The sequence below is a fragment of the Epinephelus moara genome, chromosome 18 (genome assembly GCF_006386435.1).
Source record: "Epinephelus moara isolate mb chromosome 18, YSFRI_EMoa_1.0, whole genome shotgun sequence".
Taxonomy (NCBI): domain Eukaryota; kingdom Metazoa; phylum Chordata; class Actinopteri; order Perciformes; family Serranidae; genus Epinephelus; species Epinephelus moara.
This window is the reverse complement of record NC_065523.1, coordinates 26,369,885-26,395,371: the sequence shown is the minus strand read 5'-3', so window position 1 is coordinate 26,395,371 and position 25,487 is coordinate 26,369,885. Positions and strand designations below refer to the sequence as shown.

General features: G+C 42.2%; 2 protein-coding genes across 2 annotated transcripts in view; one reads left to right on the top strand and one right to left on the bottom strand.

Moving 5' to 3' along the window:
- The window catches only part of LOC126404884 (uncharacterized), a 107,305-nt gene that overhangs the window by 23,634 nt on the left and 58,184 nt on the right, over nucleotides 1-25,487 (bottom strand). The window lies entirely within an intron of this gene.
- Nucleotides 1,988-25,487, top strand: part of LOC126404882 (septin-9-like) — a 115,616-nt gene continuing 92,116 nt past the window's right edge. Inside the window, exons 1-2 of the mRNA XM_050068259.1 lie at nucleotides 1,988-2,291; nucleotides 22,734-22,796. Of these exons, the coding sequence (XP_049924216.1) occupies nucleotides 2,270-2,291; nucleotides 22,734-22,796 (85 nt within the window). The 5' untranslated portion in view covers nucleotides 1,988-2,269. The remainder of the gene's footprint in view (nucleotides 2,292-22,733; nucleotides 22,797-25,487) is intronic.

Genomic DNA, 25,487 nt, shown 5'->3' with positions numbered 1-25,487 from the left:
CGTGCTAAGCATGTATTAGTATTACAGTGGCCGATGCAAAAATGCTAATGGCCCTATCTAGTACCAGTGCCTAGTTTGTCCGTTTTAGGCTACCATAGAAACAACATGAACGCACACAACACGAACCAATGGTGATGTCACGGTAGCTATCCATTATTTTATGAAGGCTATGGTCATAACCCCCTGCGAAAATTACTTGTTTCACTATCTTGAGTTGATCCATTCGGTCCGATAACATTTCTACAGTCTGGAAGAGCTGCTCAATCAGATGATCTTATCCCCAGTCAAGTCAGCGGAGGGACAAACAGGAAGTTAGCTGCTCAGCTGACGGACATTAGCTTCTTGGCTCACAAAATTTGTGGTGCGCTTGCTCTATGGACCCAACGATGCGGAAGACCTTGGGTAATTGTATACCTGGAAATTCACATCTATTTTGCTCCATGCACCACCAAACAGCTGTCATAGAAATTAACAGGGCCTGGCTTCCAACGCTTTATCCAATTCTCTTCATATGTCCATGGAAAGGTAACGAAAACACAACAAATTTTGTTTTCAGGTGATTATAAACTGATGAAAGCATACCTAGGAATATTATATTCAGTTTCTGCCAATATAACACCCTCAATCCTACACACTGGACCTTTAAATGTGAAGTCTTGTATAGTAATGTTAGACTAAGCTACAGTTGCAGCCATACACCAGTTTCAAGGTATACTGTGATATTTAAGTCGATGGTTATCATAGTGTGTCCATTTATTTATCTACGGTATTGAAAAAAAAATGCAACTAGATGGAGAATCTCCCCTTTCTTTGAGTTATTTTTTAAAGGGGAAACCTTTTACACATACCCCCATTAACTAAATGGGCTTGGGTTTTAGTGCTAGTGACAAAATGTTTGTTCAACCAAAAACAACCCTTCAATTTTCATTCCTTTAAAGGTCATTTGTTCATTCATTTTCTGTAATGGGGGGCTGGAGCCTATCCCAGCTAACATTTGGCAAAGGGCGGGGTACACTCTAGACAGGTTGTCAGACTATCACAGGGCTGACACATAGAGACAAACATCAATTCAAGCGCACATTCACACTTAAAGTCAATTTAGAGTCACAAATTAACCTGACCCTCTTGCTGTGAGGCAACAATGCTACCCACTGCACCACCATGCTGCCCTTTAAGCTTAGACAATAATATAAATTCTGTAATACCATGATACCGCAAAACTGAGCTATTTTCTGAGACGGTTATCATACTGTGAAAATCTCACACCATTGCAGCCCTACTTTAAGCCCACTAATGACACCCCAGAGAAAGATGGGATGTTAGAGGCAACCATACATGATGGATAACACAGATATCTGCTGTGTCTGAGCTGCAGGACCAGGCAGCAGCCACAAGAGGTCTCCACAGCTCTCGGACCTGCAGCTCCTCATGACAAGATGTGAATTCAGTTCTTATGAACATGAAGCAGGTTGCCACAGTCTGACATGTGGAATTTAAATAAGGTTAAAGGCTGTGGGCACAGTTGAATATCTAAACAGGTGGCTGCACACAGCCACAAAGTTTATACTACAAACACATTGCCCCACACCAAACACGCACACATACACACAAGTGGCCTACATGGTACACATGTGGTGGTGTGTGGGTGAGGCACGAGCTCCTTGAAAAATTACATCATATAAATACACACTAAGAGAGGGAGAGTTATTTTGTATTTGCCTTTTTTAAAGGATCATTATAATCTGTTGGATGACTGCTTTAAATGTTGCACCACAGATCAGACTTTAATTTCAGGATGATGTCCAATTTATTAATTTGCTTCAGATAGTTCTCCTGAAACCACAAGCCCATAGCAACTATTATTTTAACGCCTTTATTCCACCTCTGAGCTTTGATACGTGAAAGCCCCCACAGTTACAGTAAACCACTCCCGCTCCTGGACTGGGCGTGCGCCAGGAGCGCAGGTGTGATTGTATCCATTCCCAACAGACTGTCTCCCCAAGTGGTTCGCGGTGGAAATTAAGTCGGGATTAAGTCCAGGAAGTTCAATAAGCAGTGACTTTACCTGCGCACAGGTGCGTTTGGAGAGCTTATCGTCCAGGAGTGGCAGTGGGAAGAGTGGGAAGAGTGGAAAGAGAGGAGCGCGCGAAAAGAAACAACCTGGAAAAGTTACGGATGCAAACGTGCCATTGACACTGAGGAACCGGAGCGACTCAGCTGTTGAGATCTTCATATTCAAACACCACTGAGACAGGACACATCTACAGCCATGAAGAAATATACATATCCAGGTAAGCCTGTTCTAACGTGACGTGTGTTTTCTGTTCAGATATGATCAGCCTGAATTTAGGAATACGCTCCAACGGTGTGGTGTGTGCGTTCATGAGTGTGCCCATGTGACAGAAGGCTAGACATAGAGACAGGGAAATGTCAGGTAAATGTTTAACAGCAGTACTGGTCCTCCACAGATGTGAACATTTCAATCTGCTCTTATTTTTAGTTCCCCCTTTGCAAAAAAGAAAAGGGCCCACTCATGGATCTGTGGGTGTGGTTGTAAATCTTCTGATTGTGGCCTCACACATGTGGCATCATGACAGAAAGGCAGCACAGAGAGCTGAGCTCATTCTTCTAAAAGTCTTCAGGCAAAATGTTTCTTTTATGCCTTGAAGAATAAAAAATGTAAATGTACCACTTGACTGGTGTCCTGCATGCTGCTGGTGTCTTTATCTAGATTGGCACCGAAACAGAGGAAACATTGAGTTCACACAGGTTGTGCAGGATTCATTTGTAGTTGGTAGCAGAACAAGACTAAAATATCACAATGCCATAGTGTTTGCTCAAACCATGGGGCGGCTAGGTTGTTAATCTGTTTTGACTGGCAGTTTTATGGTGCAGTTCATTCACTCCTCCCCACTAATACCCTGAAGAGTGAGTTGATTTATGCATCAGATCTATGCAAGCTTTATTCTGGGACTGACTGGCTGGATCTGATTGTGGTTATTACGAAATTCTGTCTTATAGTAGGCAGAGATTATCCTAACCTGGTGTTAGACAGCTAACAGTTTATCAAAGATCTCTGAAAGACCATATTGAAAATAGACTCAGTGGTGTAGTGAAGGGTAAACACAGGTGTATGAGGTATCAACATACCTGTTTTTCTTACAGCGTACCCACGTATCAGCCAAAAAGTCAGTGGAATATATAGGAAAATATACCCACTTCATCCTTAGTAACCTACCCATCTACCTAGTAGTACACCTACTTCATCAACTACCACTACACCACTAGTTATACTGATAGTGCTGGTAAAGTCGAATGTGCACCCCGATCACCAGAAAAAATGCTTGTTTTGTATGTTTTTGCACGATACATTATGCTTGTACGTTATTTTGTAGTAGATACGCTGAAACTTTATGTTTCTCAACAATGCTGTAGTGAAGGTATGGTTAGTTTTAGGCACAAAAATCCCTTGGTTGTGGTCAGGAAAATAGGATATTTTGGCCTAAAACAACCAGATTTGGTGGCACAAAGATTGCAGGAAAATCAGGGATAGGTTGCTAAAAAACACCCAGGTTCGGTAGCTCATAGCAGCTGGGAAACCCCTCAGTGTGCTGCTAAAAACACTTTGGTTCAGTGCCACAAACATCAGTGGAAATACCATCGGTATTGTTGGTTTTAAACAGTAGTCTGCAGTGGTCTGCACATGAATGTATAAAGAGAACTGGATACAGAGTGTCCAACGCGGGGCCCATTCCTTTAAAAGTTGCCCAAAAGCACATGAAGACAAAAAAGTCTGCAGTGTGAAATTGCTGTCTCTTGCATCGTTGGGCCCATAGAGCAAGCTCACTATAGACTTTTGTGAGCTAAGCAGCTAATTTCCGATCAAGCCCTATGCTAACTTGAAATGGGATATTTGGTCGTGTGGCTCTTTTAGACTTTAGAAATGTTGTCAAACAGAATGGCTCAAATTCTAATAGTGAAAGGAAGCATTTCGCTGAGGTTGTAGTGCACATAAAAATGTATCCACTGATTCACAGATGCCTTTTTCTCAATGTAAGTCTATGAGAAAAAGTCTTTTTGGGTGACATAGCATCACATGACGGACCTGGAAGTTGTAAAATTGGCTTCAAAGCCTGGTGCACTTCCTTAGGACCTGGGTCTGCAGCTTGGCAGGCACCTTGCTGATGTGACACGCCATCCACCATCCCCTCCACCTCCTGATAACAAAACTCAGCTTATATATTGTGTCAGTTTAGAGACATTTTTAGGATCCGTGTGAAACATGCAAATGTAATGTATATATGGTTTGCAGAAACGTATAGGTCGAGCATTTTCCTCTGGGGATTGGGTTGGAGTGTTTGCTCAAAAACCCTTCAGCAGAGAAATGTTTGATGCCTTGAGACTGTCTGATTGAACGAAGACTCACTAACCACTAGGGCTGCCACAAACAGTCCATCACTACTACATATGTCCTGACTGACCCCTGTGACATCCCTCCATCTCCTTCTTCCCTCCTTCCTTTGTCCCTCTTCTCCTCCACCTTCTCCTTTTTCTCCAGCACTCCTTACAACCACTTCCATCATCCTCCGAGCCTCCTTGCCCTCCTTCCCCTCTCTCCCTTTAAGCTCCAGCTCAGTCCAGTGTACACAACCCTATCCCGCGGAATGCCGGCTTTCCCGGCTCTTCTTCCCTGAGTCTTTGTGTGATGAAGCGTCCGACGGTTTTCCATTGGAGCCAAGTGCATGTTGGGTCATGCCGCCTCTCCTCCCCGTGTGTGTGTGTGTGTGTGTGTGTGTTCTCCCTCTGTCGTGCGACGTGTGTGGAGCTGTCACATTCTTTGTTGGAGCTCCACACGGGGAATTGTCTAATAACAAAGTGTGTGTGTAGTCTGATGTGTTGTGAAAGGCCCTCCTCTCTAACGTGTAGGGGTGTTTAGACAAGCATCGGAGATGAGGAGGGGTGACTTTGAGAGAGGAGGGTCGACCTGCATGTCAGCATGTGTATGTTTTGTACGCAAATACCCTGACACACACAAGCAGAATGATTGCTGGCACATCTTAAATTTTAGTTTTAGACCGTACGTATGGAAATGTGTGTACATGTCGTTTCGGGGGAGGTTGTATATACGTGTGTGTGTCTGCATTCACTCATGCAACCCCTCGCAGCTGCTCGTGGAGCCGATCCCTGCCTTGTACGCCACTCCCTCAAGTCGTCTGGATCAATGAGTAACCTGTATGAATAACAGCCCACTCCAACACACACACAGAGTCATTATTTTCCAAGTACACTCCTCCTGGTATGTGCTTTTATGTGCTACTCAAAACACACACACACACACACACCTAATTCCACTTCTTGTACCTGTGTGACAAATGCCTCACTCCGCGTTGCATTATGGCTTTTAGCCTGTTTATACTGGAGAGTCAGCGAAGCTTTGATTCAGAGCCTAAAGCTATTGTTGGATGGTAACATGAAAGTCAAGCTATAAACTGTGTTGAGACATATTTGCCCTGTCATCTAGCAGAGCATGCCGAGGATGGTCTAACCCTCAATTTGGCTTCCTAGAGGCCTGTGAATAATGGACTAATAAGGTATTTGAACACGTGGACATGCACGTACAGTAATCTAGTGTGATCTGTAATGGTGGTGTCATGGAGCTAAAGGTCTGACTTTGGGACTTTGAAAAACAGTATCAGAAGCCAGACAGGAAAGCATGAGGACACAAAACACACCAGCACTGGGTTGCATCAGCTCAAAGTAGTCTAATAGTTTGGAGTTGTCAAACTTAAATCTTACACTTTGCTCTTGTTAAGTGTAAAGTCCTCTGCACCGGACCGTTGTGGTGAAGAGGGAGCGGCGCCAGAGGGCAAGGCTTTCGATTTACTGGTCCATCTACGTCCCAACCCTCACCTATGGTCATGAGCTCTGGGTGGTGACCAAAAGTATGAGATTGCAGATACAAGCGGCCGAAATAAGTTTCCTCAGAAAGGTGGCTGGGCTCAGCCTTAGAGATAGGGTGAGGAGCTCAGACATCCAGAGGGAGCTCGGAGTAGAGCCGCTGCTCCTTCGTGTTTAAAGGGGTCAGTTGAGGTGGTTCGGGCATCTGATCAGGATGCCTACTGGGCGCCTCCCATTGGAGGAGTCCTGGGCACGTCCCACTGGTAGGAGGCCCCAGACCCAGAACACGCTGGAGGGATTACATATCTCATCTGGCCTGGGAACACCTTGGGGTCCCCCAGGAGGAGCTGGAAAGTGTTACTCAGGAGAGGGACATATGGGGTGTCTTTCTTGACCTGCTGCCACCTCAACCCAGCCCCGAATAAGCGGATGAAAATGGATGGATGGATGGATGGATGGATGGATGGATGGATGAGGAGGAGCAAAGTATACTGGCTGTTTTGCATCAATACCATGTTCTCCGTGATAGATTATACCCACCGCAGATCTTGTGCCTTTTATACTGAAAATTAGGGCCAGGCAATATATCAGTATTATCTCGAAATCGTGATGTAGACCAGGAATCGTCTTAGATTTTGTGTTGTCTTTTCCTGGATTTGAAGGCTGAATGACAGAGAAGTGATATAATTTTCTGAACTTACCAGACTGTTCTATTTTTTAAAAGCACCAACAATCAACCCTACAAAATCGATACTGAGATATTTGGTCAGAAATATTGTGACATTTGATTTTCTCCATATTGCCCAGCTGTATTGAAAATTGCTTGAAATTGATTGGGGGTGTCTGTAAACCAAGCGGCAACCTCCGGATCCGAAAAATTAAGCCAACACTGAAAAACTGCAGTTCTTTGAATGGCCACTGGAGGCTCCAGAAGCCAGTGGATTCCCATAGACCCCCATCTTAAAATTCCAAATTTTGCAACAGACGTCACCATTCACCTGTTGACATTTTATGCAGGCTTGAAGTTAATTAAGGACAGGCTGTCTGCCGATAGTGTCCTCAGCTTCTCAGGTAAATCCACCCCACACTCCTCCACAGTGCCAACCTCTTGTTGATGACAACGGCTGTAGTGCCGAACCCAATTCGTCCACTTTGTCCTGTATTTCTGTGGAAACCCTACTCTATTTCATACTCAGTGAAGTTTGGCCATTTGTCCAACTGATATTTATCTGGTTGTGCAAAAGGCCTGAATGCATATATCCATCACTTCTACTTTGTACTACACTACACTCCATAGTGTTTGTACCACAGTGTCACTGATATACTGTGGAATGTGGACTTCCCCTGATTGCAGGAGACCTACAGTCTATGTCTTGTCTTTGCTGTGTATGGTCCTCCCCTCTCAGCCGTGTGGAGCCTGCTCTGAAGTGTCCACTCCGCTCTGTGTTTATTATCTGCAGCCAAGAATGCGGCTCTGTGATGCTGGCTGCTGCTGCTGCTGCTGCTGCTGCTGCTGGGGGTGTCAACTGATACAACAGACTGTCTGTACTGTAGGCCTGAGGCCAGGAGAGAGCCTGTAAAAAGATAATGGCAGGCTCAGAGAGGTTCTGATGTGTGGTGGAACATGTGCACTGACAGCTAGACATGGGTATTAGAATGATAAAGTGCATAGACAAGCACACGTACATGTATTTAGCCATTTCAAATAGATGTATTAAATAAGCAGTGTGTAAGATTTAAGGAGATTCAGTGGTGTCTGGCAGCGAGGATCGCAGATTTCAACCATGTTCATCAATTAGGAGGTTTTTATTGGTAGCTGAATTATCTGCAGAAATCTCCTCCTCTCCAGAACATATGGACCAGGTGATTAAAACTGGTAAAAACACTGAATAAAGCAGTGTAATGTAACAAATCAGTGTCACTTCTAAGCTTTTTGGCATGTCGCAGATGGGCTGCTCATCCAGCGCCTGCTGTATGTGCTCACGTTTCTATAATGTGTGTGCTCACCTTATTTCAGATCCAGATGTTCAGGAGGTTTTCACCATGAGCCGAATTATCCACAGAGGTCTCCTCCTCTCCAAAACAAACGGACCCAGTGATTTACACTAGTAAAAACACCAAGTAAAGCAGCTTCATGTTACAAATCAGTGTTTTTCGATGCTGTTTGGCATGTCGGAGCCGGGCCATTAGCCTAGCATTTGTTAATGTTAGCTAATCTTTTTCTCTGATGGCTTAAGATCCGGACACTCAGGAGGTTTTCACCATGAGCTGAATTATCCACAGAGGTCTCCTCCTCTCCAAAACAAACGGACTCACTGATTTACACTTTTAAAAACACCAAATAAAGCAGTTTGATGTTACAAATCAGTTGTTCTCCGATGCTGTTTGGCATGTCGGAGCTAGGCCATTAGCCTAGCATTTGTTAATGTTAGCTAATCGTTTTTCTCGGATAACTTAAGATCCGGACATTCAGGAGTTTTTCACTGGCAGCCGAATTATCTGGAGAGGTCTCCTCCTCTCTAAAACAAACAGAACAGGAAATAAAAACTGGTAAAAGAAAATAAAAATCATGTTTTTCTGACACTGCTTGTTGCAGAGGGGCTGCTAACTACGGTGGCCGGTGCAAAAACACCAAAACCCTTTCTAGCGTCAGTGTTTGGTTTGTCTGTTCTGGGCTACTGTAGAAACATGGCGGTGCAACATTGCAGTCTCCATGGGTGAGGACCTGCTCCTTATGTAGAAATAAATTACTTTTCAAAGGTAACAAAATCACAGTGATTCCTAATTTCAGGTGATTATACATTAAAGAAAACACACTCCTACACACTTGACCTTTAATTGAGACGCCTTAAACTTTTAAGTGACCTTAAATTCAAGTTTATTGCACAGGCATCTCTTTAACCTGAAGGCAAAAAAGAAGAGATGTAGAAATCGCTTCACCTCAGTAGCCCAAAGAGCCCACGCAGGAGATAGTAACTGTGCTGTTTGGCAGGAGTAACCTTGTCCTGTCATGACATGAATGAATGTTTTATCGCGAACAATTGAAGTGTTAGTGAGTCATATCTGTTCAGAGAGCTTACTGGAGCACAGAATTAGCAGGATACTCTGTGTGTTGGTGCATGTGAGAGTTGTTTCTGGCAGCATACAAACTCTTTCTATCACTTATAGCAAAGTAGTGTTCAAGATAGTCACTATTCATAAATAAGATTTCAGTTTGATCAGCTTTATTAAACATGATAGTTCAGAACTGCATTGCAAAAGTGATGAGATAGAGGCGGTAAAAGACATAACTTTTAAGCTCAATGCTTTCATGCATACAGTCAGATGCACGTTAAAGCATAACCGCCGTCCTATGCTTATTGCTTCAGTCTCGAGTGACGTTTGTTTACTCTTTCTCACATTTCTCAACATGCTCATACACACAGCCGCTCACTCGCTCAGTTGTTCACCTCTGACATACAGTAACTACATGTTTCCCGGGGGAGTTTCAACCCATAAAGCTCCATGGACTATTTAACTGACTCCGTGGGTTTTAACAGCCTCTCAATAAGAAAGGCCGATCCTTATCTGCCACACCAGTGTTGTTTTATAGACTGCTGTGGTATCCTGTCTAAGCCGGAGTTTGAAAACACTTTTATGTGATGTGATTCGGGCTTGTGTTTGCATTTTGAAGAGTACAGAGACGTGACTGCGTGTTTGTCAAAGTGGTGTTGGTTTTCAATGAGCGTGGTGAGTGAGGAATAGGTTTGTGTTGAAAGTGCAGAGGTAGGAAAAGGTGTTGCCAGTTTATACCTTTGGCGCCAGAGCAACGGCTATTCATTTGGGAGGAGTGCAGTTCGGGGTCATGACCAATGTCTTTCCTCCACTATATGTGTGACCACATGTGCGTATGTGTGTGTGTGTTTGTTGCAGTCCTTACTCATTAAGAATACATCCAGGTAAAGGGCTTATCTGAGCTGTAAAAACAATCTTGAAAAATGTCTTTCTAGCCATTCAGTCTTTCTTGCTTTCTTCCTTTTTTTCACCCACTCTCTTTCTCTCCGCCCGTCCATCCGCTCCCGGCTCTTTCATAGGCGGAGTTGTGAAATGGTGTGTTTGCAGCGTACCCTTAACATGTGTAATGAGGGCCATAAAAACACAATGGAACAGATGGGTGAGCAGAGATACAGAGAAGGGAAGGAATTAGGGATGAATGATGTTAACCCCTTTCACATTGTGATTCTGACTAAACAAAAACTATGATATATGATATATAATTTCCATACTTAGAGTGCCTTTAGATACTCTAATATCAGTTATTTACAAATGAAACTACATAGAAGTGTGGGTGATGTATATTTACGAGAGAGATTTACATCACATCCTCGGCTTTGCAAATACCACGCACTGTGGAGTTGTAGAGAGATAACGACCTGAGGACTGAACGACCTCATTAAATATACAATATGTCAACATTTTATGGGGAGAAGAAAGAAAAGGAGATACAAGAGATAAGTTAACAATACACAAAGACACACGGGATCAGAATTTATAAATTGCGCCACTGTCTTTAAATGTGCTATACAACATTCAGAACATTAATTTAGTATTTGGCATTTGCTATGTAAAGATATAGTGGAGTGGTAGAGTAATGGTGTCCTAAGCAGAGAATGAAGTCACACTGCCTGTGTGTGTTTTGTAATCTGAACTTCTGTGTTCTTTGTTTTCGTAGCCGGGCCGGCCCCGTGCATGAGAGTCCCTCAATTTATGTCCCACTGTCTAGCTAATCGCTGCCTTCCACGTCCAGATATGGCATGAAAGGTACCCTGGGTGTGTTGGTTGTTGACGTTCTGGGACGCCGTGTCAAGTTCTGCCTGTTTCCTGCATTGTCTTCTTTTGAAATACACTTCCGATGTCACAGGAAATTTACCGTTTACATGCAGTCTCTTTCAAAATAAAAGCACTATGTCAGTACAACAACGCAAATAGACATTTTTTTTTCCTTCAACAATAAACACACGTGGTTAGGTTTTGGAAAAAAGAACAAGGTTTGGCTTTAGAATCTTACAGGACACAAACACCTCTCTCTCGGATGAAAGTCTGTGTTTGTTGGACCCGTCCACCACACCTCCCGCCTGCCCCAGTCAGACTTCACCAGCTCAACTTTCCCCCTGACGCCGCCGGGCACCATTAAACTGTAATGGCAACTGGCAGCGTATCATGCCGATGTTAAAGGACGCCTTTTTTTTGTTGGTTTCTAACACCGCATATCACTGCCCTAGCGCTGGATTTCGTCGACTTAAGAGTGAGACTGGGCTCTCTTTTTCGTTGGTTACTGCTGATGGTTACTGCTGATGACGCTTTACCGCCCCTGTGTTGGGATGGCATTATAATGGAGGCATAACACCTACCCTCTGATTCCCCACCAGTTAAATAATGTTAGCGATGTCACCACTGTTGCAGTTGTTAGCAGTGTTAAGCGCTCAACACTTCTGATGAGTGATGCTCAACTCAAATGGTGTATCTTTGAAAGAAAAAACTATCGCTCAAACTTTTTTTCTTATATTGCGCATCTGGAGTCTCTACTATGTCATGAACAACTTCATATTTTCTTGAGCAGTGTAAGTTGTATTGTTACTATCGTTGCCATGGAGATACTAGTTTTCAATCCACACCGACTCTGACCCGCATTCAGCGTCTCTGATCACAGAAGCAGCTGCGTGTCAGCAGCAGCTCATGCGGAGCTGAGGGGACAGTAGCCAGTCAAACTAGCTTCACCAGCCTGACTTACAGCAGACATTTACTGAACCAAAATATTTTTCATGTCAGCTCCACAGGAAGTAATCCACAGTATCTGTATTAAATGATTCACTGATTTTATCTCACAGTCACCTGCAGCGAGTTAGGGGAATTGGCTGCTGATTAATCGCTGAATACATAGCTGATAAGTTAAAAAACATGTATACAGCGTGATATCTGTGTGATTTAAACAGCTGTCCGTGCAGATTACACTTCACTAGGCTAGACTCAGACATACTCCGATGCAAATGGACTCGGACTATAAAAAAACACAGGTGATCTTTGGTTACCATGGAGACAGTTGAAAACAACATGTGATTGTTAAATTTCTGTCGAGCCACACTTATCAGAAGTGTCGACCAAAAAACAGGCTTTAGCACTGTTAGCGCCATTAGCATGGTTAGCACTGTTAGCTGCCGTCATTTCGGCTCGGCCACCTCACGTTTGTAACGTCAGAGGTGAGAGCTGTACGCAGGCAATCCTGGCCTAGACTCTGAGCATTATCTTGTACTTTAAATTATAATTGTAATTATTAAAAATCCCTTATGTTTATTATCAGATTTGAGTTTTAAATTTGGATCTTAAGCATGCAGTTGTTGATTTTTGTGTGACTTTTCCTGGATATTCATGGTCATGGTTGCAATCTGCTTGCACACACAACTTGTCAGTTGGGTGATGTATGTATATGTGATTTTTTTTATTGAGATACTGAGGTTTATATCGTGATAATAGTGATTTTTTTTTTAATCAAAATCAATTGAGAATTTTTGAATTTATTAATTTATGAAATAACCAAACTGGAATGTCTGTTTCTGGCTAACACAGTGAATCAAATATGTAAAAAAAAAAAAAAAAAAAAAAGTATGTTTTTTCAAAATATATCAGTGTATTGGCCGCTTTTCATTAAAAAAAAAAAAAACTTTAACCCTACCAAAAAAGCAAGTTAAAGTAATAGCTGCCTTACAAGTGTGTAAAGCAGTAGGCGTAGCAGTGTTTAGTGACTCTAGCTTTATAACCGTGGGCTAAAAGCAATGACAGCAGTTATTATTTATGAAGTTTAAAAGAAAACACCGCTTTCATCACAAAGTTGTGGCTTCACTTCAACAAATGTCTGCCACAAAGTTGATTAATGTTTTAATCAAAACACCACCCACCCCCAAAGGGAAAGGTGGAAGTAAAAAAGGATGGAGACAGAAAGAAGGCGGGTAAAGATCCTTCACCTCCTGCTCAAATAAGACACGACGTGCCCACCTTTTGCAAACACAAAAATCTCAGGTAGTTGCAAATCACTCCACCCTTGTATGTGTATCTGTTCGCAGGCCTCCATTCACGTGTGTGTGTGATAGCTCTTGTGTTTCAAGTGCATTAAAGTGCTGCACCCTCTGCCCTCTGTTTATCTTCTCTAGTCATCTGAGACCAATAACTAATCAGTTGACGTGTTTGTCCAGGCATAGCCATGCACTTGACCGGTCATATTTCCCACACAGACACACAAGCGGTGCAGTTGACATCAATCATTCGAGGCCTATAGTACATAACACAGGCAGCAATGCATCTACTCTGGTGCACAATATGACCTGCAGCGCTGCTCCAAGTAGGTTTTTTTCCATTAGCATGAACACTGGTCTCATTCTTTTCATGTATCATGTGCGAGTAATGACCTCTCTTGTACAGAGTGGTGTCATAAGGCAAATATGACCTCAGAAGATTACAAACCCCTCGAGGGGGAGAAAGACATGGATCATAGTGTCGGGTTATTTTTATGAAACCTGTTCAAGCAGTGATCTGTGCTGTGTGTGTGTGTGTATGTGTGTGTGTGTGTTTGTGGCCCCAGACAAGACTGAGCAGGTGAGTTCAGCCACACACACACACTTCTGTGCCAACACACAGTTTAACTTTTCAGGTGTCACTCCTTCAGTTTGCATTTAACCTGGCTGTGATTGGCTAATGCATATTTGCTTGTTGTATGTCAGTCAGTACTTTGCCCTCACTTTAAACCGCACAGCGACCGGCAGTGCTGGATTATCACTTCACTGCCAAATACCATCTTATCAACTCAACTTTGTGGTGTTGTTTCGGCTTCTGTGGCACAGTATTGCTGCAGTCATAAACTCTGCGTGGTCTGTCTGAAGCACTTTGTGTTTTTAAGGGTGTGTGTGTGTGTGTTCACCTCGCCTCTCTCAAGCTGTATTCTCAGCGAAAAGAGTAAATAGGTACGGGCATGCTTTTTGGCTGCAAGGCTTGAAAGACTTGGCTGACTCTTATTTGTTTCCATGCACTTAAAGCTCTTAAACACACATAGATGTGTACACACTCGCGTTACAGACTGATGGTGTTATCACACGGCTCATGGCAGATTAATGATTTGCATTTAAAGCAGGAAAAAGGGTCTACTCTTTGACTGTTGCGCCTCTGACAGTCTGAACGCCCAGTCAGTGATTAAGAAAGTCCAAAAGTAATGAGTCAGTGCTTCCTTTCTGAAAAAACAATGAAGCCAGATGCAGCTCCATTACTGACATTTATGCCAATTTTAGATTAATACTTTCTGTAAAACAGTTTATATTGATACTAAAATTTGGAGTCAGAGCCACCTAAAGACATTTTATGATACTCCACACACTACTTTGGATGAAAACGCAGCATTAATCTCTTCTCAGAGGTTGTCAGATGTCGTCTGACACAAGTCCCTTTAGTTAGATCTGAGTTATTTGCTGCACATTTGGAAAACTGATCTTAACCTGTTTCACAGGAGCTCAGACGTTCTCACCATTTTCCATAGTGGGATGTGGACTTCTGCCATTAGTTTAACACAAACAAGTTTTCTGTTTCAGTGCTTCGATAAGGTGCTTTGTGGAGTTTGCTGCTGTAGACGGGTCATTCTGACCTGGATCTTTTCATTTTACTGCAATATTCTTATCTTTGCATGATATAAATTCAAAATAATGAGAGCATCTACACTTATCAAAGCATCCAGCCTCCTCTGCCAACTTTATTCACAATCTTCCTGCCTGGAAATTGTGCAGAGGCTGTTGCATAGCACGGAAGAAATGAGCTAATGCAAAATAATGACATTATTTTACGATCATCTCCGTCAGGCGTAAGCATTTGTGTGTGTGAGTGTGTGTTTCAGGCTGCTAATCCCACAAACTACTTGACCAATCAGCCTATTTTGTGTGCACATTCATGCCTGTATACTCAAGGAACTCTCATTTGCGGTGATTCACAATTGTTGAAAAACCTATTTATTGACTGTTTTATACAGTCATCGACTCCAGACTCCTCACTCCTCCTCACTGGCCAGTGGGTGATGCAAGTTTTTCAGAAATCAACTAAAAACAAAAACCTTTACCGTCTGTTGCAGGACACATTTTGGTCTTTGCTGTGGCTCAAAAACTGACATCCATAGAAAGGTTTGGTCTCATTTTGAACTGAAGCATCTACAGATTATTATTAGTTTTTGTTAACATGCTTACATATTCACATTAAAAAAAAGGTAGAAATCTCATACAGTTAAATTGAGAATACTAACAAAAACCAGCAACATTAAACTAGAATTTCAACCAACATATCATCCTGACCGTTACCAGGTCATCAGATACCACTGCTGTGTCAAGCTTCTCAACGTAGCGCATAGTAGTAGCATACGTAGTATACAGAGCAAGAAAGTCCACATAAGGACAGTTCTACTGGGACTAGCTGTGCTGTGTACCGACTGCCATCGCTTGCACCCATGGGTGCAGATCCCGGGGGGGACGGGGGGACATGTCCCCCCCAATTTCTGAAAAACACAAATTGTGCCCCCCAATTCAAAATAGCCTAAATGATTGAAATTGAACAAATGCATTTTCCGACTCCACATTCCCAATTCTAAAATAAATGACAATTGTGGAACAAATATTTTTATAAGTAAAAATAAAATGAATTTATTTAAATAAATCTGATTGTGTTGGGTCAACTTGTGTAACTTGTAAGTATTTATTGTGCTCTTAGAACTGTATTAATACTAGCATTTCTGGCTCTGTAAAAAACATGATCAGTTAGATTAACCAAGCTCAATTAGGGGCTCATATTCTGATAATCATCCATATCCACTGATGTATACTGTAGTCCCATATACTGGGAGAAAGGGAAGATGATGAGGAGAATTGGGAATCTGTGAGAGGTGAGAGATGAGAACGTGAGTTGACATAACATGCCTGAGACCCTGAAACTAGAAGTAGCATTAACTAACAGCGAAGCAGTGAAAAGAAGGGTGATGGCGGGCTCCATGTACTATTGGCTGTTTAAGAGAAATATACAGTAAAGGTAGGCATATGATTCTCTGTGTAGTGCTTTTTGAATGACTTGGTGATGGTGATGAGCCTCTATGAGATCGTAAAATATGCTGGCAATCTCAAGCGCTCTGTGGGTATGATTCGCACGCGTGCAATTAAAAAAAAAAAAAATCACAACTGATTGTGTCCCCCCCAAACTTGTCATGAGATCTGCACCCATGCTTGCACCGCATTTTGCTCTGTCCGCCACACGGCTTCATAAATATTTTACAAGCGAAGCGTTTTGCCTGCCTGATTTTGTAGACTTGCAGATTTTAATGATTTGGTCAATTTTCCCTGATATATGTGCTTCTACCTTAAATACAGAAGAAATGACTGGGATCAGACCGGGCAGCCGTCTGGTCGCCTGGCAGAGATCTGCACTCTACTGAGTGTGCTTTTTCTTGTTTATTTTATGAAATATGTAACAGCAATTCATGTAATGTATTTGGTGGAAAGTTATGCTAAGTGTGTGACTTATTGAGAGAATAACATAATTGTAACACATCACCATGACTCAGTTGTCTCATTAATCTGTCATTTTCATCATTTATGTACATTTAGGGCAGCATTTTGCTTTTTGGGAACATTTAGATTTTTTGTGTGTGTGGTTGGAGGGGGTTTCTGATGCTGTTTGACCATCAGTATAACATGTTTTTTCTTTCAGCGCTTCAACAAGGCGCTTTGTTGAGTTTGCTGCTGTAGATGGGTCATTCTGACCTGGACACACACACACACTGGCCAGTTCATATTACTGCAATATTCTTATCTTTATATGGCATAAATTTAAAATAATGAGAGTATCTCCTCTCATCAAAGTATCCAGCCTCCTCTGCCAACTTTATTCACAATCTTTCCTCTGTGCTGTTACAGGGGGAGTAGAAATGAGCTCATACAAAAAAAGACTTTGTTTGAGTAAACACAATTGTGTATTTTAATTCAGTGCTCTGTTCTGCTGATAATTCTGTCAATTTTAATGTGTAGCAGCAAAATCGATGATATAATTTCAGTCAGGAACACACTCATTATAGATTTAATCATTTATTGCAACAATGGAAAGTTATGCTTGGCACCGAAGACTCCACTCTAAAGATGCTCCCTGGATTAGACAAGCAGCATGCGTGTTGTAATTGGGCTCAAACCACACCTGTTACAGGCAAAGCTTTGCCAGCAGCAGCAGCAGCAGCAGCAGCAGCAGCAGTGTGTGGAATCCTTGGTGTAGCAGGGATCAGTAAGTAGGAGGCCATATTTAAATGGATGACCGATGATCCAATCAGCTGGCTGTCAGCTGATTACAGCCGGGCCATATGACCTCTGTGTCCTGCATGATGCTTTGCATAACTGTGTTACCTAGGAGAATAATGACACATTGTTGTAACACATTGCCACATCTAAACTACCATAAAACAGAAGGGGAGATGATAATGTTGATTGATTAAAGGGGAACCTATTATGCTCCTTTTCAGGTTCATACTTATATTCTGAGTTACTGCTAGAGTATGTTTACTTGCTTTAACGACCAAAAAACTCTTTATTTTTGTCTTACTGTCTGTGCTGGAACACCTGTATTCACACTCTCTCTGAGACACTCCATTTCAGTGCCTGTCTCTTCAAGGCCCTCTCCTGAAAAATCAGCGTTTATGGGTCTTAAATATCTCAGTCTCTTCATCATCATTGCAGGCGGATGAAGACTGTAATTGAGAGTAGCGGGACTTTCTACTGTGAAAAATCACCAGTAAAGGCTTCTAAACCAAAATCTTCAAAGCTGGATGAGTTCCAGCAGGAATATGTTGTGCAATCAGGAAGCAATCAACAACATCAGCAACCAAGATTACATGTTTCCCCATCGTTAGCATGTAGCTGTCACTGGTTTCATTGTTAGCATTGTCACCACATAGCAAGAGGGTTCCTGGTTCAAACCCAGGCGGGATTCCTTCTGTGCGGAGTTTGCATGTTCTCCCTGTGTCAGTGTGGGTTTTCTCTGGGTACTCCGGCTTCCTCCCACAGTCCAAAGACATGCAGGTTAATTGGTGACTCTAAATTGTCCGTAGGTGTGAATGTGAGTGTGAATGGTTGTCTGTCTCTATGTGTCAGCCCTGTGATAGTCTGGTGACCTGTCCAGTGTACCACGCCTCTTGCCCCGTGTCAGCTGGGATAGGCTCCAGCCCCCCCGCGACTCCCAGCAGGGTAAGCAGTTAATGAAATTAATGAATGTGCCTTTGGAGGCGTGAGATATTAGTGTAAGTTTGTGCCTCTTCAGATTCAGGTTATGCTTTAAAAGACCTTGTTTGTATGACATGTTGTCCAACTTCCTTGGTGGGCAAAAGTGTAGTTTTTCCCGAATGGCCATGCTTGACGGCATAGTGATGTCAGTTAAATATAGGGATAACGACTCACATTTTCAGAGGGGTTCTCCTGGAAGACATGATCATGTTGTTCACATAAAAAGTGACATATGTAAAGAATGTAAAAAGCAAGCTTGGAGGAGAAGTTCAAACCCTGGTTCCTTTCTCACCTCCGCACAGCTGACCAATCATCAAGTGGGTGTGAATGTTGGATTGTTGGTTTTGCCAAGTTACACAAATGATCAGACACAGAAACTGAAATACTGCCAGAGTTTCTACAGGAGAGGGAAGCAGACGCTGCACACTTCATCTTATACAGTAGTTTCTTTATTTACTTTTCTCCTTAAAAAGCGAGCAACCTCAAGCTCTCTCTGTCTCACACTCACACACTCACACACACACATTACAGGAGCTTTACTCATGTCTTCCAGTCATACAGCGGCACATTCACTCCCTCTCCCTCGAACCAGCTGCCTTTGTGTTGAAACCAGTGACAACACAGGCGGAAAACCATCATGTTTGCTGGCGTTATTGGCAGAAAATGAATGTCATGTCGAACGCTGATTTGCGGTAGGAAGTATTTCTAAGACCTTAAAAACAGCACGGTACATCTGAGTCACCAGCCACCGGATGAACTTACCTCATTTGAACAGAACTGACTGGGTTGATGCAGAGACGACGGGGGAGGTGGAGAGAAGAAAAGAACGAGTGTGTGGTTGATGTCGGAGAGATGCAGCGTCTTTTTATCGGGCCATCACAGGAAACTATAAATGAGAACCTCATGGTGGCGCTAGAGGAGTTAGGGAGGTCATTGTGTGTGAGCCATGAATATCTGGACATAATTGCAGAAATTATTTCAGTCTTGAACAAAGAAATGGAAACACCCGAATCAGCCGAATCATCTAAACATAAAACAACAGTCGTGTCCCTGTTTGGCTCATCCTGTCCCCACACAGCGGCTGGTGATTCAGCAGAACTGAACACACACATTCACACAGATACACACACACACACCACAGTCGATCAATGAGAGATTACCCGCAGCATTCCACCAGTGTCAGAGAGCAGACCGTCAGCCAAGAGGAAGAGGCATTCCTCTGAACCCTAAACCAGCCAGCGTCATGTAGAACCTGGCTGTTGGTGCTGGGAGCTGTTACATGAGCTTGAATCAGGATGTAGACCATCTGGCTTTCCAAAAACAAAATACTGGACCCGGACCAGACTCATGTAACTGACACAGTATCAGGTACCCTGCACTGCATGGTAAGGGACGAGGCGACTCAACTGGACCAGCTTGTTTTTGGTTTTCTATCACTGAGAGTTGTGGATAGGGCCTGGTACTTTTTTGGTACCAACTCAGTCGAGGTTTGAAGTGAGCTGAGCTGATATTAGAGGGTGGAGTTAAACAGGCTGGTCTCATACACTGTTTGGACGCATACCTGCAAAAGCAATGCACCGTAATTTGTATATAACCCATGTAATCAGGAAGGCTGCGATCATGTGGGAGTAAAGAAGGAAGTAGTGACGAGGCAGATTGGGGTAGTGGATGAGTCATAAATACGGGACTTACCTTAGGAGACTGTTGTTTCAGACCAAGTGAACTTAGAGTTATTTTAAGGTATGTCGTCACCATGGGGAAAAAATCGATACAGCATAGTATCACGATATTTTTTGTGGCAGGATCGTATCGTCACACGGGGGGACATAGTTTGCAGTTAAAAAAAGTTGTAAATCGCACTGTATTTTATCGCAATACTCGGCATATGGCAACATATTTAAAATCGCAATGATATTGTATCATGACTTAAATATCATGATAATAGCGTATCGTGGATCCCCTGGTGATTCCCTAATCCAAATAACTGTACTAGCGTAAACCTAACTTTACGTTAATGTCATTCGTTAGATATCTTTCAAACTATTATATGAGGATATGTTAAGTTAAAACACTGCAGACCCCTGATAGGTCAGAGAAAATCATCACTTGTACAGCCTGCACAAACCCACAATTTTTAAATCACAAAGTTACTATCACTGGTGACGGCCTTTTCTTTTTTTTATCACTAAAATGGCAGACCGCAAGCTACGCTGTACACTACTTACACTACGCTGCACAACTGTCAAAGAGCAGACAATCCTCTATTTGTTTGCTGATTAAAGGATTAAATGAGTGTCACGTTAAAGATGATGTCATTATGTTTAGGGGGTGCTAACTATGAACAGTGGAAAATGAAATAAAGAACATGACCTGGTACCAAAAGTGAGCTGAGTCGAGCTGTACTGTGCAGAGTAGATTACCGCAGTAGTGACCCATGTGTCTGCTTCTTATCCTCAGTTGTTTCCTGCAATTTTAACTCCTTTTGAAAAGTCAAAATCAATACTAGAAGATAACGTAAGTTTATTTACAACATTTTCCCTGATTGTTTTACACTTGTATTGGCCCTTACTGTGCCCTTATTATATTAACTTACCTGCGGGTGTTTATCAATACTTTGTGTTATCTTTTGACAAATTTGTGATCACCTGACATTCATTTTAAAATAGTGTATCGGGCCATTGTTGTGGCAGAACTGTTTGCAAATGTGTGTGGAGAGTTGTGTTACTGTATCTCAATCCATGTGTGTGTGATCAGATTTGTAAATGTGCCAAAAAAATCTCCAAATCTGTATTCACATTTGCAAGTGTATTGAGATTTGTAAATGTGTTGACAAATCTGTGAATACGTAGACATTTACAAATCTCAATACACTTTATTTTTTACACATTTAAAAAGTATTAATATTTCAGGTTTCTCCTTCAGCACTGTTTTACTGATGTGCAAACTGTGGTACAGTGTTCACTATGCAGTTTTGCTACTGTGCTCCTTCATGAGTTTTGTTCCACATGCACGTTTGGTCCGAGTTGTTTCCACACCACACTGTTATAAAAATACAAACAAACCACAAATGAAATTTAGAAAAATGTCTGGCTTTTCTTCAGTGACCAAACGCCAGTTTCTCAGTGATCAAGCAACAACAGCCATCTCTCAAATATTGCTTGACTTTGTTTTTCCTCATGACAACTGTAGATTATTTGGCCTGGAGGAGAATGTGAAGTAACTGTTTTCCACATGTTTTGCTGTATTGTTTGGTCCAGAGCATCAGCTAAAAAAAGATTTTATGGGACAGTCAAAAACCAAAAATGCCACTCAGGCTGGTTCTCTGGAAGACTTAGTATTTCTAAAAGTACTTACCAGAAATGATGTATCAGTGCATTGGCAGTGGTTCCTTCTGAACACTGAGCCTCTTGTTGATGGATGTGTAACGGCACATCTGTTGACTATATTAGTATAGTCATATAGGGTATAGTTTCTCCATATTGTTCCCATTTCAGGTCGTCACATACTGACAAAACGCCTTGACAACAACTTTAATGTCTTTATGAGATGCATCAGGCTTTCATCTAACTCCAGTGTAAACCCATCCACAGCAACACTCAACACTGAGAGCAACTGATGTAGTATAAAGAGCTTGAAAGTTCGCAGAGGATGGGAGGGAGAGGAGGTGGTTGGGTCAAACCAAACCGGACTTTCACTCAGGAGACTGCAGTTTGTGTCCCATGTGAAATCAAACATCAGTGTTGTTTTAATGTAATGTTGCGCAATTTACGCACCTTAGTCCTTTGTGAAAACCACAAGTCACAATTGTTATAATCAGTGTTGGGAAGGTTAATTTTGAAATATAATTGGCCACAAATTACTAGTTACGTGGTTAAAAGTGTAAGGTAACTATTTTAATTACTTCATCAAAATAATGTAACTTTTTATACTTGATTACTTTTTGATTACTTATCAAACAAAAGTTTTAAACTGGCCAATAAAGCTGAAAAATGTCTGTAAATAGGCTATGACAAAAGGAGGAGTTCCTGCACATCGAAAAGATTCATAGCAACAGAATGGATATTGTATTCTACTTCTAAACTTTTATTTTTAACCAAAAAGAATATATTTAATGTAACCCATTGTAATCACCAACATTTTGAGAAGTTAATCTTGTTTTTTAAAAATTCTAGGAAACCAATTGTCTGGAAAAGGCTTGTAAACATAACATTTAGTCTTAAGTTATCTTTATTTATAAAGTAAAGTAAACATAACACTCTTACTTTATTTACATACCTTTTTCAAGGCATTGGTGTCCTAGATTTTTTTTGTTTTGTTGCCTGAATCTAACCACAATCGTTTCAAAACGTTAGCCTTGTGTTACAATGTGTTTGAGCAGTATGTCACATAGATGCACCAAAGGGTGCTCCATACGTTGCTATCAAAGCATTAGTCTTTAAGCATAGGAGTAAGAAGGGGCTGGTTTCTCCTGACTTTCCAGGACATTCTACTAATTGTCCTTCTACTTTTCCCCACTCACAGTGAGATCAGCCAGCGCCCGGACAAGGAGAACAGAAAGAGAGGGATCTGGCATCACCAGTCCCAGTAAGTATCCTGACCTGCACCCCTGACTCTTCCATCTACACCATCTGCCATCTGTCTATTCATCCTTCCATTTATACATTCAGCACAGGTGTACCAGCAGTATAAACATACATCCATGTCCATGTGTCTGTCATCCATCCAGATTTGGTCATTGCCAAACTCATACTCCGCCTTCACCAGCTTTCATTTAACCACTCTCTATTCCTGTAAAGTATTACATAAGTCACTGTCACTGATCCTCAGCAGAGACATGTGGTAACACAGGGCAGAGCAGGTACTGTTTCCTGTTCAGATAACAGCTCATAGCAGGTAAACAGCAGATCACAGATGCAGAGATAAAGAGGGTTTAAGAGACAGAGGAATGGCAGAGTGCCCTGCAAAGGACAGAGGACATTTGTGTCTTGGTGCACACACACGTTGATATCAGAGTGACTGTGTCCATGTGTCGGCTTTTTTCTTAACTACTGAGGAAATTGTAAGTCATTTCCCCAAAAGAAAATTGGATAATCAGAAAATTGGAAAATTAGTTTGTGTTTTTGTCGAACAGAACAGGAGACCTACTGAGAACATGACATAGTTAAGGGACCTTTCTTTGCTACTTCTTTTTGTTGCATGTAGTTCATACACAGTTTTGGCATGCAGGCTGAATCTGTGGCTGTGGCTCACCACTGAGGCATCCTTTACCAGTGGGAAGAGCAACGCCTTCTGCAGCATCAGCACATAGAGAGGAGGGAGAGAGCAGGAAGCAGGGTGACTGAAACACACTGTAGACTGTACGTGAAGGCGTACACTCACCGTGTGTCATTCAGCGGCCTGTGTTTTTGCAGCATGCAAGCTGTGACCTGCAACATGAGATCATTTCCTCTCATGTTCATTTTGACAGACTTAACCAAAATGCATGAGCATGCAGGATCACCTCTGTGTGTGCTCGTAAAGTCCCTCTGTGATATTCCCTCCCACTGACAGCTGACGGGCGATGAAACAGCAGACACATTCTGACAGTGCATGCTGGTTGTGTGTGTTTCTGCATATGTGTGTCCAGACAGATGAGTGTCTGGAGGTCATTACATACAAAAACATGAGCAAGCAAAAGCTAAGCAGAGGTTTTTAGAGGAAACAAGGACAGCAACATGAGGGTCATAAATGTTGCGAGGGAAGAAGAGGAGTTTGTTAAATTTGGGTGAGCCAGAGCAATTCCTGCTGCCCGGTCTAGACTATAGGAACAGCTGTGAAATAAATTTGACCCCAAACACACAAATTAGGGTGTATACTTTTCATGCAGACACCCTGTTACGTTCTCAAGTGCTCAGGACCTGCCTAAATATCTGGAGAAAAGTTTACATGATTATACTGAGTGTACACAAAATTCAAATATGCTATGTGTAAGTTATGTTAATTTTTTCCAAAGTGACAGACAGGCAAGAAATGAGCAGTTCCACATAGGTATACACACAGATACACTCACATACAGGTTGTAGGGAAGTGCTTAAGGGTGAGGATAAGGCCCTGTTTGTCAGCAGACCTCCCTGGCGTTGATACAGTCGCCACAGGGCGTGTGTGTTTGTGTGTGTTCGTGTGTGCGCATTAGCATTTGGAGGGAGATGGCCCCGTACAAAACATCTGCCAACGGGGCAGATTTACGAGCCAGCGGGCGGGCGTTTGAGAGGATGCTTTACTGTAACCTCGACTAACGACACACACAAACACACTAAGGTCTATCCAACACTGTCCCTATTGTTGCTCTGTGCGTAGTTAATTCCCATCTGGCAGTCAGCAGATCCTGCTGCACTGGACACACAATTAGTGCTGATCACAGTCAGAGGCGTGCGTGTCTACAAGATGAAATAACATCCTCTAGTTTGAAGTTTGTTTTTTTATTCCCTCCAACAGTGATAACATATTATCAAGATTATTACTATTGTGACATTTAATAAAGACCCAGCAGGCTAAACATACATTTACCCCCACCTCATCAAATTTTTCTGATTTTTTTTTTGCTGCTGCAAATAAGCAAATAGCAAGATTTTATGTTGAAATGTGTTCTCCATACTCATGACAACTTGCAAGCGTTCAGAGTTCCATGTTTTGGCCATTTGGGGCCGCCAAAGTGCACATTTTCCTTATTTCATCACCAAGTGCAGCAAAATCAGGCAGCTGGCTTTTGAGGTGGAATTTGTCATGCTTGGCCACATGTTCCATATTAATGGGGGGCAGCATTTCACCTCTCTTACTATAAGCTCTACTAAGCTTTTTGTCTGAGAAACAGAATAAACTCACAAAATGTCAAGGAAGGAGATATTCTTACACCTGTTTTCTTATTAAAGAGAGAGATAAAACTGATTAAAGTTTATTTGTTTCACCGAACTAAGACTAGCTTGATTGTCATGATAACGTAAAACACCCTTAATTCAAACTCGACATACAAATGACATACAAACTCGACCAAAACTGTCTTGGTTACGCCAGAATTCCACTGGATGCATGTCCATTGCGGAATGGCTGTGCTGGTTATCCGCTGTGTGCTCCACCGTCTATCAACACCCACCGGGTGTGTTTGTGGTGCGGAGTGGTGCAGCTCCGCCGGACAGCGGGAGTCACAAGGACCCACGAGAATTCACATATAATCGCGCGATATAACAAGATGTATGTATATATTATACGGGTCATATATGATTTTATGATTTTGCACCT